The following is a 14,041-nucleotide window of genomic DNA, read 5'->3' as shown; positions in this document are numbered from 1 at the left end:
ACCAAAGCCAATGGGTCCGAGACAACGGTGCTCAACTTCATTGCACTGCTGTCGCTGGCCGGGTACATGTACTTCTTCATCCGGATCGCCGTGTACCTCCGAAGGACGTATCAGTGGATGCGGGCGATGCCCATTAGCAAGCGCAAGAAGGCGCAGCTGCTGTTTAGCGTCACGAATTCCAGCATCTCAAACGTCATTTGGAGCCACTACCGAACGTCAATGCGCTGCATTGGGTTTCTCTCGTTCCTCGAGTGGCACATTGGTGCGAGCCAAAACCACTGCCAATGGACCGACGCCATCACGGATGTCTCGCTCGATGCTGTCTATGTCTGCGACGTCAATGTCGTTGGTCACTTTGCCAATGTTGAAGAGCTCGTGCGACTCGCCGCGTACTCGTGGGTCTTCTTCGCACTCGTGTTCATGGACCGCATGCCTGGCATTGCGATCGATCTCAAGGGCTACGGCGTCGCAGCGGTGCTTCTCGGCGTCCTTCCCGTCTCGGTCTTGGCGATTCTCGTGGCGGAAATATGCGTCCTTCGGGCGACCGTGCCAGCGCTGAGCTGGATTCACAACCAGCTCTGGCTCGCGCTCGTGTGGCTCGTCGTCATGGCGGTCTTGCGCTCCGGTGTTTTTTGCCGTACTTTCAGCTCGTCACGGCCGCGCTGCGACTCGTTGGCATTGGTCGGCAGCCCATTTCCAAGGCGTCACCGTTTTACAAGATTATTTTCCCGTATTATTGGTCGTCCATGGACCTCATTCGCGACGAGGAGCTCATTTACGTGCCGCTGAGCGTCCTTATGGAAACGCACTCGATCAACTTGTCGAATGTGTTTGATCACCAGTACTTTGTCTATGGCCTCATGGACCTCGACGCAATGGCTCAGAACACCGAGCGCAAAGTGCCCTATGTGCAAACGGACGGGACGATCCAGCACCCCGACTGGATTGCGACGACGGACGAGTATTATGTCCGCATCGCCAAGCGCGACAACTGAGTCGATATTAGTGCATTTATTCATAATGTTTTATCAAGGATCGAACCCATGACCAACCTGACATCGCACGTGTCGATCGGATGGTTGATCGCAGTACGTACAACATCTCGAGTCGTTTGTGACGACGGACTGCATGGAAACCGGGGCAAAGGCACCTCGAACATGTCCATGGACACACTCTGGTCGGTTGGTCAAACGTGGTTTCACACCGTTCCTAAACAGTGTATTCAGGCTCCAAGAGCCGTGTCACTGCTTCACTTGTCCCTCGCGCTCTGGTTCGGCCTGCAGCAAACAGGTTCATCATTGTGCGGCTCGCATCGTAGCGTCAACACCTGTTTTCTGGCGGCCAGCGCTGTACAACCTTACAGTGTAAAATACAGTGCAATTTTGGGTCGACGGGCGCCTGCCGTCACGCCAGCATGCGGCGATCACAACGGCACGATCCCTTCGCAGAGCATACATACCGCCGAGCGCGGTCGTATCCAACGGAGTACACTCGGCCCTGGTCGCGACCTGCGGGATGGTTGCACGCGACGTCTCGCTTCTACGACATGTCCGGAAGGCAAGCCTATATCCGGATACTGCATTACACCATTTTCGGCGTGACTGTGCGTGACACGAAGAGCAGCATGGGCCTCGAGATGGTCGCTGGGACGCGTGTGTACGTGCCGGACGAGACGCACGTGTGGCTACCGGCCGACGTCGTCGCCCATGACCCGGTCGCGCAGACGGTCCGCGCCAAGGTCCGCGGCCTCGACGGCGCGGTAAGCGTCCGCGAGATCGACCTGCGCGACAAGAAGACGCTGGCGCTCATGGCCGCCAAGAACGCCGGCGCGTCGTCGGCGCTGCCCATGCAGAACGAAGCGGTCGGCGTCGATGACATGATCACGCTCAGCTACCTCCACGAAGCCGCGATCTTGTACAACGTCAAGGCGCGCTTCCTCGCCGAGCGTCCGTACACGTACACGGGCGACATGTGCATTGCGCTCAACCCGTACCAGTGGCTACCATCGCTCTACACGGACGAGATGCACCGCAAGTACTTGAACGAGCCGAAAGCGTCGCTGCCGCCACACGTCTACGCCACCTCGATCGGCGCGTACAATGGCATGCGCCGCAGTGGGCGCAACCAGAGCATCCTCGTCAGCGGTGAGTCGGGCGCGGGCAAGACGGAGACGACCAAGATCCTCATGCACCACCTCGCGGCCATTGCCGGCGGCCTCCACGACTCGACGATCGAGAAGATCATCCATGTCTCACCGCTCCTCGAGTCGTTCGGGAACGCCAAGACGGTCCGCAACGACAACTCGAGTCGGTTTGGCAAATTTACGCAGCTGCAGTTTGACGCAAAGGGCACGCTGGTCGGCGCCAAGTGCAACACGTACCTCCTCGAGAAGACACGCGTCGTGTCGCACGAACCACAGGAGCGCAACTACCACATTTTTTACCAGGTATCCATCTTTTGACTGCAAATTACGCTGCAACTCCATAGCTTCTCGCGGCCAATGGCCCCGACTGCCTCTTGGACCCGACCGAGACGTATACGTACACGGGTGCGACGACGGTGGCGGCCATCGAAGGCGACTCGGACGCAGCGCATTTCGCCAAGACCACACAGGCGCTGTCCCGCCTCGGGCTCTCGGCGGCGGCGCAGACGACGCTCTTTCAAACGCTCGCCGGTATCTTGCACCTCGGGCAGCTCCAGCTCGAAGCCAAGGGCGATGAAATGTCGACCATCGGCCATGGCTCGACGGGCCACCTCGTGGCGATCGGGAAGCTCCTCGGTGTCGAGACGACGGCGATCACGCGGGCCATTTGCTCGCGTACCGTGCGGACGTCGACCGACACGATTCAAGTGTATCTGAAAAAGGTCTCCATGTTGGCCCAATTTGAGTTTTCAAAACTTGGGCAGACTTGATACATTGATACGAAACGATGTTTTTGGTGTGTAGGCCGAAGCCGAAGGCTGCCGCGATGCGCTGGCCAAAGGACTGTATGCGAGTCTCTTCGAGTGGCTCGTGACCACGATCAACGCGTCGCTCAGTCACGACGCGAACATGGCCCATCACATTGGCGTCCTCGACATTTTTGGGTTCGAGCACTTTACGACCAACTCGTTTGAGCAGTTTTGCATCAACTATGCCAACGAGAAGCTGCAGCAAAAGTTCACCCAAGACGTCTTCAAGACGGTCCAGATCGAGTACGAGGACGAAGGCATTCGGTGGGCGCACATTGCGTTCCTTGACAACGCTGACGTCCTCGCCGTCATCGAGTCCAAGCTCGGGCTCCTCTCGCTCCTCGACGACGAAGTCATGCGACCGCGGGTACGCTTCCATCGCTACATTGTCACCCTCTTGAAAACAATCTTGAAAAAAGTCTTCAAAAAGATCTCCAAAATTTTGAAAAATTACCACAACTCGCAACTCACCACCGCGCGTAGGGCAACGAAGAGTCGTTTGTCGCCAAGGCCATGACGCTCCACAAGGACGACGCCAACACGGTCATTGAGTTTCCGAAAACCAACAAGGCGCAGTTCACCATTCTCCACTACGCGGCGCCCGTGACGTACACGGTGACTGGTTTTCTGGAAAAGCACAAGGACGCGCTCTTGCCGGACCTCGCGGACCTCGTTCGGTCGTCGTCGATTCCGTTTGTGTCGGAGCTCTTTGGCAAGCCGGCGGCGCCCCGGCAGGGCCGCGCGCTCAACACGACGACGGTCGGCATGCAGTTCAAGGCCAGCCTCGCCGACCTCATGGCCAACATCCAAGCCACCAACGTCCAATACATTCGCTGCATCAAGCCCAACGCGATCAAGCAGCCCGGCGTGTTGGACCATACGATGGTGGTCGCGCAGCTGCGGTGCGCCGGCGTCATTGAAGCCATCCGGATCGCCCGCGCTGCGTACCCGATTCGGCACACGCACGACGCGTTCCTCGACCTCTACCGTGTCTTGCTGGACCGGAAATTTGCGTCTCGACGCTCCGCCGAGCAGTGCGCCTCGGTAGTTTTTTTCATGTTTCACGATGGTATCAATGTATCAACACGGTAGCTCATTGCACCCCTGAACCTCGAGACGCCGACACACTACCAGCTGGGCCGGACCAAGGTGTACTTTCAGGCCGGCGTCCTCGAAGCGCTCGACCAAATCAAGCGCACGCGCTTGACGGTGCACGCACTTCGGATTCAGCGCTTTGCGCGCATGTGCCTCGCCCGATTGCACTATCGGCGCCAACGTGCGGCGATCGTCAAGCTCCAGGTGCGCCTCGTATGCACTTGAAGCACGCGCATTTCAACACGGGCGTAGGCGGTCGTGCGCTGTGTGCTCGCGATGAAGCGGTACCATGCGCTCTACAACGGGATGCTGGCGCTCCAAGCTCGCTGGCGCGGCGTGAAGGCGCGTCGCGTCTTTGCCGTCATGCAGCGCCGCCACAAGGCCCTCATTGTGCTAAGCCACGTCCGTGGGTTCGCCGTCCGGTAGACTTTTTATGTTGATGGTTTTCAAGTGCGCGCACTCATGATGCGCGTAGGCAACGCTTCGTGCGGCTCAAGCGCGCGGCGACGACGATTCAAGCGGCGATGCGCATGCACTTGGAGCGCAAGAACTTTCGGACCAAGCTGGCCGAGCACCGCGAGCAAGTCACCATGTCGACGCAGCTCCGCTCGTTGCGCGTGCGGCTCCAAGTCGAGCAGACGAAAGACGAGGAAGAGGTCGTCGCACCCGCGCCGTCGACGACTGCTGCACTTCTCCACCGTCAGCGGAGCAAGTCGAGTGCGCAGCTGGTCATGGCCGACGCCGACGGCATGATTGGCCGCATCTACGACGACAATGCGCGTCTCCGCAAGGAGAACGACGACATGAAGACGATGTTTCATACGATGCGGGACGAGTGCGACAAGCTCAAGCAAGAGAAGGAGATGCTTCTCGCGACGCACCAGCTCAAGCTGCGCCAGCAAGACGATCTTGTACATATCCTTGGACCCTCGTATATCGCGCCAATAATGTGTGTTTTATAGTGTCGGGAGAAAGACAAGACGATTGCGCAGCTCCAGAAAGACCTCGAGAAGCTCCGTGCGTCGGGTCATAATGGCGTGCCATCGGCGCCGACATCGGCGTCGTCCAAGCCGAGGGGCTCGACGTTCCGGACGCTTGGGTCCAAGAAAGAGTCGAGCAGTAGCAGTCAGCCGCGCGACTCGCACGCGCTCCAAGAGCTCGAACAGGCGGCGATTTTATCGGAAAAATCTGCGACAACCACGCAGTTTCTGCAAGACTCGGCGCAGAAGCTCTCGACGGCGCTCGATGTGGACCCGACCGCGACGCGCCTCGCCCTCTCCAACGGACTCGTGAGTGCCCGCACGGTTCGGTACGCTGTGTTGATTGGTGATTTTGGTGACGACATGCGTGACGTTAGCGCGTCACCGGCGGTGTCGAGTTTGCGGGACCGCCTCGCGGGGCTTCGCAACAAGTACCACAACATTGATCTCGGCGATGAGTTTATGCCACGGCCATCAGTCACCGACTCGGTCTACCGCGGCTCGATGATGCACAGCTTGATTCTCCCGCCGGGCTGGGAGATGCGCATGTCCCGCACCAAAGGTCGGCCGTATTTCCTCAACGAAGAGCTTCGGCTGACGCTTTGGGACCCGCCGACCGAAGAGAACGTCGCGCGCGCCATGCGCAAGCGCGATAGGTAGAGGTTTTGAGGTAGGACTGGCACTTATGTGTTTGTCTAGTGCGGGCCGACAGAGCATGGCGTCGACGACGAGCGATGCGCAGTAGAACGAAATACGCCAACACACCAGACGACACGCAGCTATACTGCAGATAGTTAGCCCATGATACCATGCGCCTGAATGCACATCCGCGAGCCATTTTGAGTGGGCGAGATGGAGCCGGAAAGGGCTCTCCGTGATGACCGTGATGTTTTCAACATAATGTGCAGTGGCGGCTGCCTCTGCCTTTTTTGCCCAGGGTCGTGGATCAGGTGATGGATGGATAGATAGATAGATAGATAGATAGATAGATACAAAGCGGTGCCTACCAGAGGTGTCGGATCGTTTGGATGGCATGTCGAATGTGCTGGCACGTTCCCAGCGCGTCGATCGGTTAGAAACCCGTGGTTTTGGTTGTTTCAAACACCTGTTTCAAACAAGATGCACTTTTGGTATCCAGTGCAATCGGTCGATGACTCCCGTGGTACGTTGCTGCTGCTGGTGTGCGCCATGCCACCGCTTGCTGTGCCCACGACGTCTCAAGCCTTCGGCCTGCCTGTTCCCCGCGATTTCCTAAACGATCATTACGTTATCTCGTGCAGATGGATAAGAACCTGTTTTCTTTGCGGCTTCGGCGGTGCTCGCGCTGAAGTCCACTGCAATCGTGACCACGCTGGTCTACCATCAATTGTATATGGATAGCTTCTACTTGGCGTGTCTCCGAGCTCTGTATGCATCCAAGACTGTGTATGCGGTGGACATTTGCATGTCATGGCCGCGGTTGAAGTGTTAGATTCGGTTGCCTGCGTAGTTATAACACGACAGCCGGATGCACTGCCCGAGCTTGCGTCCGTTCCACAGAGGCCACACACGGTCACCGTCCCTTGGCTGCGACCGAAGCACCTCCACTCGAATCTTCTCCAGCCCATTATTGCGTCAAGGCGTTGTGCAACCCGCTTGAAAGACCATCGGGTGCTCTAGTGTCAGATCATCCTCACAACCGACGTCACGTCAACGTGTTATAACAACTAAAGTGTTAGAACCTTGCGGCTCGGAACGAGTCGGGAATTCCCCGAAACGCGTCAGATTGCCTTTTGCCACCGACCTCTAAGAACTTGAGACCCATGAGCTGCTGCCCGCCTGGCTCCCATCCCGCTGCGCCGACGACGAGCAACCTTGCGCCCATCAGCATGGCCGGCACGCCCGTCTTCTTCTACGACAACCCGACCTCGCCCATTTGCATCCTCGTCGTGCCCGACATCTTTGGCCCCGACAGCGGCCGCACTAAGGACAACTGCCTTGCGCTCAGCGCCCACTACAAGGTCGCGCTCCTCGATCTCGTCGACGAGTACTTTACGGCGGCAGACGACATTGGCGAGAAGCTCCCGGGCTGGGTCACGGCGCGGCCCTTTAGCGCGATCCTGCCCAAGATCCAAGCCGCGGTGGGCCATCTCCAGTCACAGCACGGCGTGACCTCGTTTGCGGCCATGGGCTACTGCTGGGGCTCGTGGGTCGTCGGCAAGTACGCGGCCGACGCGTCCTCAGTGCTCACCTCTGGCGTCCACTGCCACCCGTCGTGGGTCCTCGAGCAGTTTTTTAGCGGCCCCGGCAGCGGCGAAAAGATGGCCGAGCCCATTGCGTCGCCGCAGCTCTTCCTCGCCGCGGGCAACGACCCGGACTGGGTCAAGGCCGGCGGGGCCGTGCACTCGACGCTCGCCGCCAAGCCGTTTGGCGCGCAATGCAAGTTTGTCGCGTTTGAATCCATGGTGCACGGCTGGATGTGCCGCGGCGACATTACCGACCCCGCGATCCTCGAAGGCTTCAACGCGGGCTGGCACGGCGAGATTCTCCCGTTCTTGGCTGCCACGCTACAGTAAACGATGGGAAGGAATCGTCATTCTAAAATCTCTCTCCATGTTATACTTTAGTGTATCTGTGTAAGAAAGAAGCCGATTTCTCGAGCAAACAACGCGTCGCCATCTTCAATGCCTTAGATTCAAAGCACCGTGCGTGAGTGTGGGCTAGTAGAATGGACAGCTCGTACCACGAGCGCAGGTGGGTCTCGCTCGCGTGTCAGAGGACCATCCAACGACTCATCATTTCCATGCCTTTTGGTAGGGTCGAAAGATTTGAAGCTACGTCGTCACCGCACGGGCTGCGGAATGTATACAGAGTAGCCTGCGATATCTGCACAACCCCGCTCGACGTAGCGTGGTCCACAGACAAGAAGCAGTTCCGCTGCAGCGCTCGCGATGAAGGCCGCTACACGACGGTACTTGGCTCGTCGCGCGGTGGTGCCATCGTTTGCAAATCGCTTCCGGCTCTTCGCGACGACCCTTGCTTGTTCCTCGCACAATCCCGCAACTCGAACGCTCCTCGCTTCCCGTACCTGCTTGCCTCACGAGCGCGCATGGAAAAGAGTGCACTATCTTATTACTTGCAGGTGCACAACTCGTTTCAACCACAGACAACGAACTTAAACTTAATGAGCTCCACTGTGGGCGGCGCGAGTGACGTGGCACAACGACAGCACGTATTGATAAAATGGAATGTCAAAATGGGCTGAATTCGCGGCGCCGCTGTCCGTCCCCATGGACAAGACGGCGTGAAACGATCGCTGAGAGCGTTTGCCCGAGGCATGCGCAAGGTACGATAGCAACGACTATGGCGTCACGACGATCCGCAGCATGATGCAGCATGTGGTCTCACCCGTGGACTGCCATGGACCAGCCTGTCCTCGCCTGCAGGCGTCGGAGCCGCCGCGCAAATCGTTGGGCCGCGTCAAAGGCGACGCATCCGCCCTCGAGACCTCAGCAGCGATCGCATCGAGCGTGCAGCACGCCAAGTGTCTCGGCGGCTGAAAAGAAATGAAAGCGTGGTAGCGTGGGGTATGGCTGCATTAGGGGCCATTTTCTTACTGTATAGATAATCGACTAGCACTAAGTTGAGGGGGCGTTTAGATGTACGCCCAGCCCGAGCGTTCAAAGGCGGTATCGCGCGTCGGCTTGTTGGGGCTGGCGGAGGGAGACCCCTTGGTGATGGCAACCTTGGCCTCGGCAACGCTCTTGATCGAAAAAGTCGGCTCCATGATGATCTTGGCCAAAGTCGTCGACACGTTGGTCATTCAGACGAAATGTGGAAATGAGCTCTTCGCCGAGCGAGCTCCAAACGCCACGTTGAACTTCAAGCGCGCCAGACGTCTACGTATCTCCTGGCTCATTTTGCATTTGTGTCGTGCGGCGCATTTTACATTTTTATTTATATATATTTGTTTTTGTATTGTAGATTCATCTTTTCGATACAATGCGTCGACACAAACGCGACGCATCGCTTACCATGTGGTTTCGCCGGCAATCAGCCGGATCTTTCCATCGTTTTGATTGGTCGAGACAACTTCAAGAACACATTTGATAGGTAATTTGAAGATCGACACGCGCGCGTCACATCTCTTTTGATCGGCACGAGCCAATGAAATCGCGTCGACGGACGACCAATGCCAACGCCGCTTCAACCAGTGCATTCTTTGGCGCCGGCGACTGCGCTCGTGTCTTGGGTGCTTCCGACGTCAAGCTGCGTCCCATGGCTGCGTGTCTGGGTCGCATTCAATCATCGCGAGTCAAGTTAGTAGAGTCGCTCGCCTTCGTAGCGACTAGACGCAGGCAGCGACGCCCAAGAATCGATGGAAGAAAGATCGCATCGACGCGAACGAGAGCAGCAGCGACGAGAGACCAACTTCAATGTGGAAATAAATCGAGTCGAGCGATCTTTGACATTACTGCGCTCTGCGTACAGTACTCTGCGTCTTCAGACACCTATCGCATCCGGGATCTAACGTTGATTCCAAGTATGTCGAGGTCGGTCGGTCACGACGGGCGACTACATCCTTGGTTGCCATTCCATGTCGAAACCGAGCATGTGTCGAGGTCGTCGTCTCGAGTCTGTCAGCGTAGCCAATGGCTTGCCTTGCATGGAAAATAGTCCGAAATCAAACTTTTCTGCGTGAAGAGCGTCGTCGTGGCCAATGCATTCGAGCACCAGCGTCAAAGCCTTGCCATACGTAGGAGTTCCATCTCGAGTGTAAAGGAGGCCACACGTGCTACTCATGCGTGCTAGTACATGTATATATCCCCTTGGCGGCTATGTCCCTGTACTTTAACGCGTTTAACGCGAGGCGCGCGATGAGGTTAAAGCGCTCGCGTGGCAGCACGGGAGAGAGGGTGCAGGGACGTTGCGGGCCAATCGACATCGCCCGAGCAAATTACTCACGGACTGATGTCGCAGTTGTGGGCGTCGTCCGCTTTGCCTCGACGATATGCCATTGCGCATCCACCATGACGACGGCCGCTGCCCTCCACGTCTTGTCATCGCCCGCGCTGCTTGGTGAGATTACGGGCTTTAGCCCTGGCCGGCGACTCAATGACTGGTACACACCCTGCATCATAGTACTATTATCGTTCGTCTGACGCGATTCTAGGACGGACGGCAACAAGGCGGTGGCGCTCGGCTATGTCTACCTCTGCGAGCACCAGCCGCGCCTGGTCTTTTCCAAGCGCGCCGTCGACATGGCCGTCCGGAATGGCCATCTGCCCATGCTTCGCTGGCTGCAGACGCATCGCAAGGGCGAGATTTCGTTCATGACGTGGGACTTTGCGGCCAAAGGCGGGTTCACCGATATTTTGCGCTTCCTCGTCGCCCATCACTCGCCGCATGGCTCGACGAACGCACTCGACTGGGCTGCGGCGTACGGACACCTCGAGACGGCGCGGTATCTTCTCGTCGAGGCCAAGCTGGTACGTTCAAGCAGACGGCGCGGTCATGCTTGAACGAAAAGCGTAGGGACACGGGACGACGTATGGCATGAACCAAGCGGCCAAAGAAGGGCACTTGGAGATGGTGCAACTGCTCCACGCGCACAGCAACGCCGGGTGCACGTACCATGCGATGGACGAAGCGGCCAAGCACGGCCATTTGGAGGTTGTCTGCTTCTTGCACCACCATCGCACCGAAGGCTGCTCGGTCGCCGCCATGGACCACGCGGCGACTAACGGTCATTATGAGATCGTGGTCTTTCTGCACACCCACCGGTAGGGTTCTGACATCTCCATATCGCGAATTGGCAAGTTGATAAGGACACTTTCCATGGTAGGTCGGAAGGGTGCTCGGCCAAAGCGCTGATTGGTGCGTCAACCAACGGCCACTTGGCCATTGTACAGTATCTCGAAGCGATGACGGCATGGCCGTATGACATTGCGCTCCTCGATGGCGCCTCGACGAACGGACACCTCGCTATGGTCGAGTATCTGCACGCACGGGGCTTCCCGCGTCGACGCGGGCGATGAATGGCGCCGCCAAGCATGGCTATTTGAACGTTGTGCGCTGGCTCCATGCGCATCGGGACGAAGGCTGCTCGACGGACGCGATGGACCTGGCCGCGACGCACGGGCATCTCTCCGTGGTCGACTTTCTCCACGCTTACCGTGTAGGAGCGGCAATATCTATCGTTGTTTGAAGTTGGCTCATGGCACGTACTAGGGCGAAGGCTGCACCGTCCACGCCATGAACGGCGCCGCGAGCAACGGGCATTTGGCGATTGTTCAGTGGTTGCATGCGCATCGGTACGACCTTGCTTGCCGATGAGGACACTTTTGACATGATGACGATATTTCCACAGGCACGAAGGCGCCACCGAGCGCGCCATCGACGGCGCCGCCGCCAACGGCCATTTGGACGTTGTTCAATGGCTGCACACCCACCGGTACCACGATCACCGTGACGTCGTATTTGTTGTGACGACGACGCATGGCTGTAGAAATGACGGGGCGTCGACCCGGGGCATGGACTATGCGGCCCTCCATGGTCACCTCAGTGTGCTTCAGTGGCTTCAAGCCCATCGGTGCGAGGCGATCGATGGAGATGGAATGGTATTGATGGAACACATGGTAGGAACGAAGGCTGCACGACGTGGGCCATGGACTGGGCCGCGTCCAAAGGGCGGCTTGATATTGTGCGTTTTTTGCACACACATCGCAGCGAAGGGTGCACGCAAAACGCCCTCGAGTGGGCCCAGCAGCACCACCATAACGACATGGCAGCATGGTACGTTCCAGAGAACATATCGACTCCTTGTGGCTGATACATGGCATGAATTGTAGGCTGGTCGCGCACGGCTACGACCACGTGCCGCAGTGATCGCGTACGGGCTGCCGTGCCGCCACAATGCTTCGCTGCGAAAAGGATATGTTGATTGTCGACGGGAGCGTAAACATAGAAATGCAGTGTACAATGCAGTGTTTACAATACAGCGTTGCTGTTGATTGCTGAGGCTGTTCGCCTCGTGGTAATCGTGTATCGCGGGTCGTCAAATGGCTTTGAATTGGGTCACCGCATCCCCACCGTACGATCGCGGTGCAGTCTCGTTGCACCAAAAATCCTTCAACCACCGCCACGTGCGGTACCATTGTCGACACCCCATTGCTCAACGCGCGAAATCGAGCCTCAACATGCAAGGGAATGAATTCGGTGCGACGTGCGACTCGTCGATCTCGACAGGCAGTGGCAGCTGCTGGAAAGCGAGTACAGAGGAGCCCCACAATGTGGCGTTGCCACATCACCAGACTTGACCATCACAACATGTCTACTCCAGAGAAGCTACGACGCTGCCGTTGAGGTTTTCAGTCTTGTTTCACGCTATGACACACAGTCTGTTAAGGTGTCGAACAAGCAAGGCTACACACGCTTTGTAGCACGCTACTACGTGCACCGAGATAACGGCGTTGTTTCCATTGTCCGATCGACCACACATTCTACCACTCGGATAGAGTCGTTCACCATTCACGACCACAAACAACCCGGCACATCATAGCCCGTTTCCACCCTGTCGCAGCAGCCAATACATACACTAGCAGCTACTAAGTATATAGTTTGATCGTATCACATCTCACCAGTGAATCAATTGACCGGGTTTGCACACCGATGACGCACGCACGTCGGTCATGATCGAGGACGCATCTACGCCAGAATGGGTAAAAAACGATTTGCACGCATGGAGGCCATCCACTCAGTTGACGAAAAGCATGCTCTTTGGCACATGCGGCCCCCAGAGCGACGCGCCGTCGCCTCTTACGCGTTGGCTGCGTCGCATCCTTTCCAAGCGCGATACACGATGTACGTGCCACCGCTTGCAGACCGCCCCGCGCTCGACGAGCCACAAGCGCAACCGATTCTCGTCTCTCGTGCGGATTCCAGACAAGTACAAGCACAGCGCAGAAAGCCAAGACCACATTGTGGGCGGTCGGCGCGTGCCGTATATTCCATCGCAAGTCTCCCAGTGGAAGGAGACGCGCAAGTCGTTTGCGTCCTACAACCCGATCGACGAGGAGGTCGTGTGCGCGTTTTGCGAGTCGAAAAAGAACAAGCCGACGCCGTCGTCGAGCGACAACAGCAACAATGAGGACGACGACGATGACGACTACTAATGACAATATTGTTGCCTCTCTCTATAATTTGAGTTTTTTGGCAAAAGGCCGAGAAGGCATCAAGAACGACATGCGGGTTCGGATTGCGTGCATAAGTGTCTTCGTCGGCAGAGTACCACAGCAAGCTGCACAAATGCGTGCACTAGATTGCGGATACGCCATAACCTGGCCCAACGAACAAAGTGGGCAGCAACTCGTTATGTTCATCGGGAGCGCTGGAGAGGTTGAACCAAATGAAACAAATATCGAGGAAAAGTAGATTGTTTCGGAATAGAGGTCGAGTGTAGTACTGTAGGTAGGCTTCACAAGGGAGGAGTGCTAGGCCCTCGGAAACCAGTCCAAAAGTCAGTGGCAAGCCAACTGGACTCTCGGAAGTTGTAAAAATGAATGTGAAAAAAAACCACACCGAAGTGTGGAAATCAGTTTTCACACTGATTAGAACAGATACTACACTTGATCTTAGCCAAAAGGCCGAGAAGGTATGATTGATTTAAATCGTTATGTTGAATACCTGGGTTTGCCACTTGGACGGACTCGCCGTTTAAAAAGTTGCAGGATCGCTACAAGCTTCTAGATTCGATTTGGACAGTTCTACCGCGATAAAAGGTCCTGCGAAATTGAGAACACGGCAGCAAATTGGCCTGCGGCGCTAAAGCCCCAACCCGATAAGCTTTCTGTTGCACTGGAGAGCTTTCAATCAGTGCAAAGACCGATTTTGGGTCGACGCAGAAGTGTGTTCTGGGTTCATCGCCGCGTCTACGGGACCCAGAAGCCCATTTGTGATGCGGCAGTGCTCGTGATACGAGGTCGTGAGCTAGATCGAACCCAGATATATCAGTTTTGTCTTCTTGGTCAGCTCCG

At 57.0% G+C, this 14,041-nt stretch overlaps 5 protein-coding genes across 5 annotated transcripts; all 5 read left to right on the top strand.

The window, feature by feature from the left end:
• Positions 1 to 126: 126 nt before the first annotated feature.
• SPRG_14409 (hypothetical protein) lies at positions 127 to 1,041 on the top strand (the record flags this gene model as incomplete). The annotated part of the gene is made up of 2 exons (XM_012353622.1): positions 127 to 600; positions 648 to 1,041. 2 exons carry the CDS (start codon positions 127 to 129, stop codon positions 993 to 995), a joined length of 822 nt encoding a protein of 273 aa, XP_012209012.1. The 3' UTR covers positions 996 to 1,041.
• Positions 1,042 to 1,624: 583 nt separating this feature from the next.
• SPRG_14408 (hypothetical protein) lies at positions 1,625 to 5,864 on the top strand (the record flags this gene model as incomplete). Its single annotated transcript, XM_012353621.1, has 10 exons — positions 1,625 to 2,446; positions 2,488 to 2,865; positions 2,948 to 3,319; positions 3,436 to 3,996; positions 4,045 to 4,251; positions 4,300 to 4,469; positions 4,523 to 4,958; positions 5,010 to 5,356; positions 5,405 to 5,683; positions 5,727 to 5,864. 10 exons carry the CDS (start codon positions 1,625 to 1,627, stop codon positions 5,770 to 5,772), a joined length of 3,618 nt encoding a protein of 1,205 aa, XP_012209011.1. The 3' UTR covers positions 5,773 to 5,864.
• Positions 5,865 to 6,829: 965 nt separating this feature from the next.
• Positions 6,830 to 7,667, top strand: SPRG_14407 (hypothetical protein; the record flags this gene model as incomplete). The annotated part of the gene is made up of 1 exon (XM_012353620.1): positions 6,830 to 7,667. One exon carries the CDS (start codon positions 6,830 to 6,832, stop codon positions 7,580 to 7,582), a length of 753 nt encoding a protein of 250 aa, XP_012209010.1. The 3' UTR covers positions 7,583 to 7,667.
• Positions 7,668 to 9,981: 2,314 nt separating this feature from the next.
• On the top strand, positions 9,982 to 11,894 carry SPRG_14406 (hypothetical protein; the record flags this gene model as incomplete). The annotated part of the gene is made up of 9 exons (XM_012353619.1): positions 9,982 to 10,128; positions 10,180 to 10,495; positions 10,542 to 10,789; positions 10,852 to 10,996; positions 11,059 to 11,184; positions 11,238 to 11,320; positions 11,377 to 11,460; positions 11,649 to 11,801; positions 11,858 to 11,894. The coding sequence occupies exons 1-9, from the start codon at positions 10,037 to 10,039 to the stop codon at positions 11,892 to 11,894; spliced, it is 1,284 nt and encodes a 427-aa protein (XP_012209009.1). The 5' UTR covers positions 9,982 to 10,036.
• Positions 11,895 to 12,778: 884 nt separating this feature from the next.
• Positions 12,779 to 13,180, top strand: SPRG_14405 (hypothetical protein; the record flags this gene model as incomplete). The annotated part of the gene is made up of 1 exon (XM_012353618.1): positions 12,779 to 13,180. The coding sequence occupies one exon, from the start codon at positions 12,779 to 12,781 to the stop codon at positions 13,178 to 13,180; it is 402 nt and encodes a 133-aa protein (XP_012209008.1).
• Positions 13,181 to 14,041: the final 861 nt, after the last annotated feature.

The sequence above is a fragment of the Saprolegnia parasitica genome (genome assembly GCF_000151545.1).
Source record: "Saprolegnia parasitica CBS 223.65 unplaced genomic scaffold supercont2.129, whole genome shotgun sequence".
Classification (NCBI taxonomy): Eukaryota; Oomycota; class Saprolegniomycetes; order Saprolegniales; family Saprolegniaceae; genus Saprolegnia; species Saprolegnia parasitica.
Note: the sequence above shows the minus strand (reverse complement) of the source record. Positions and strands in the feature narration are given on the sequence as shown.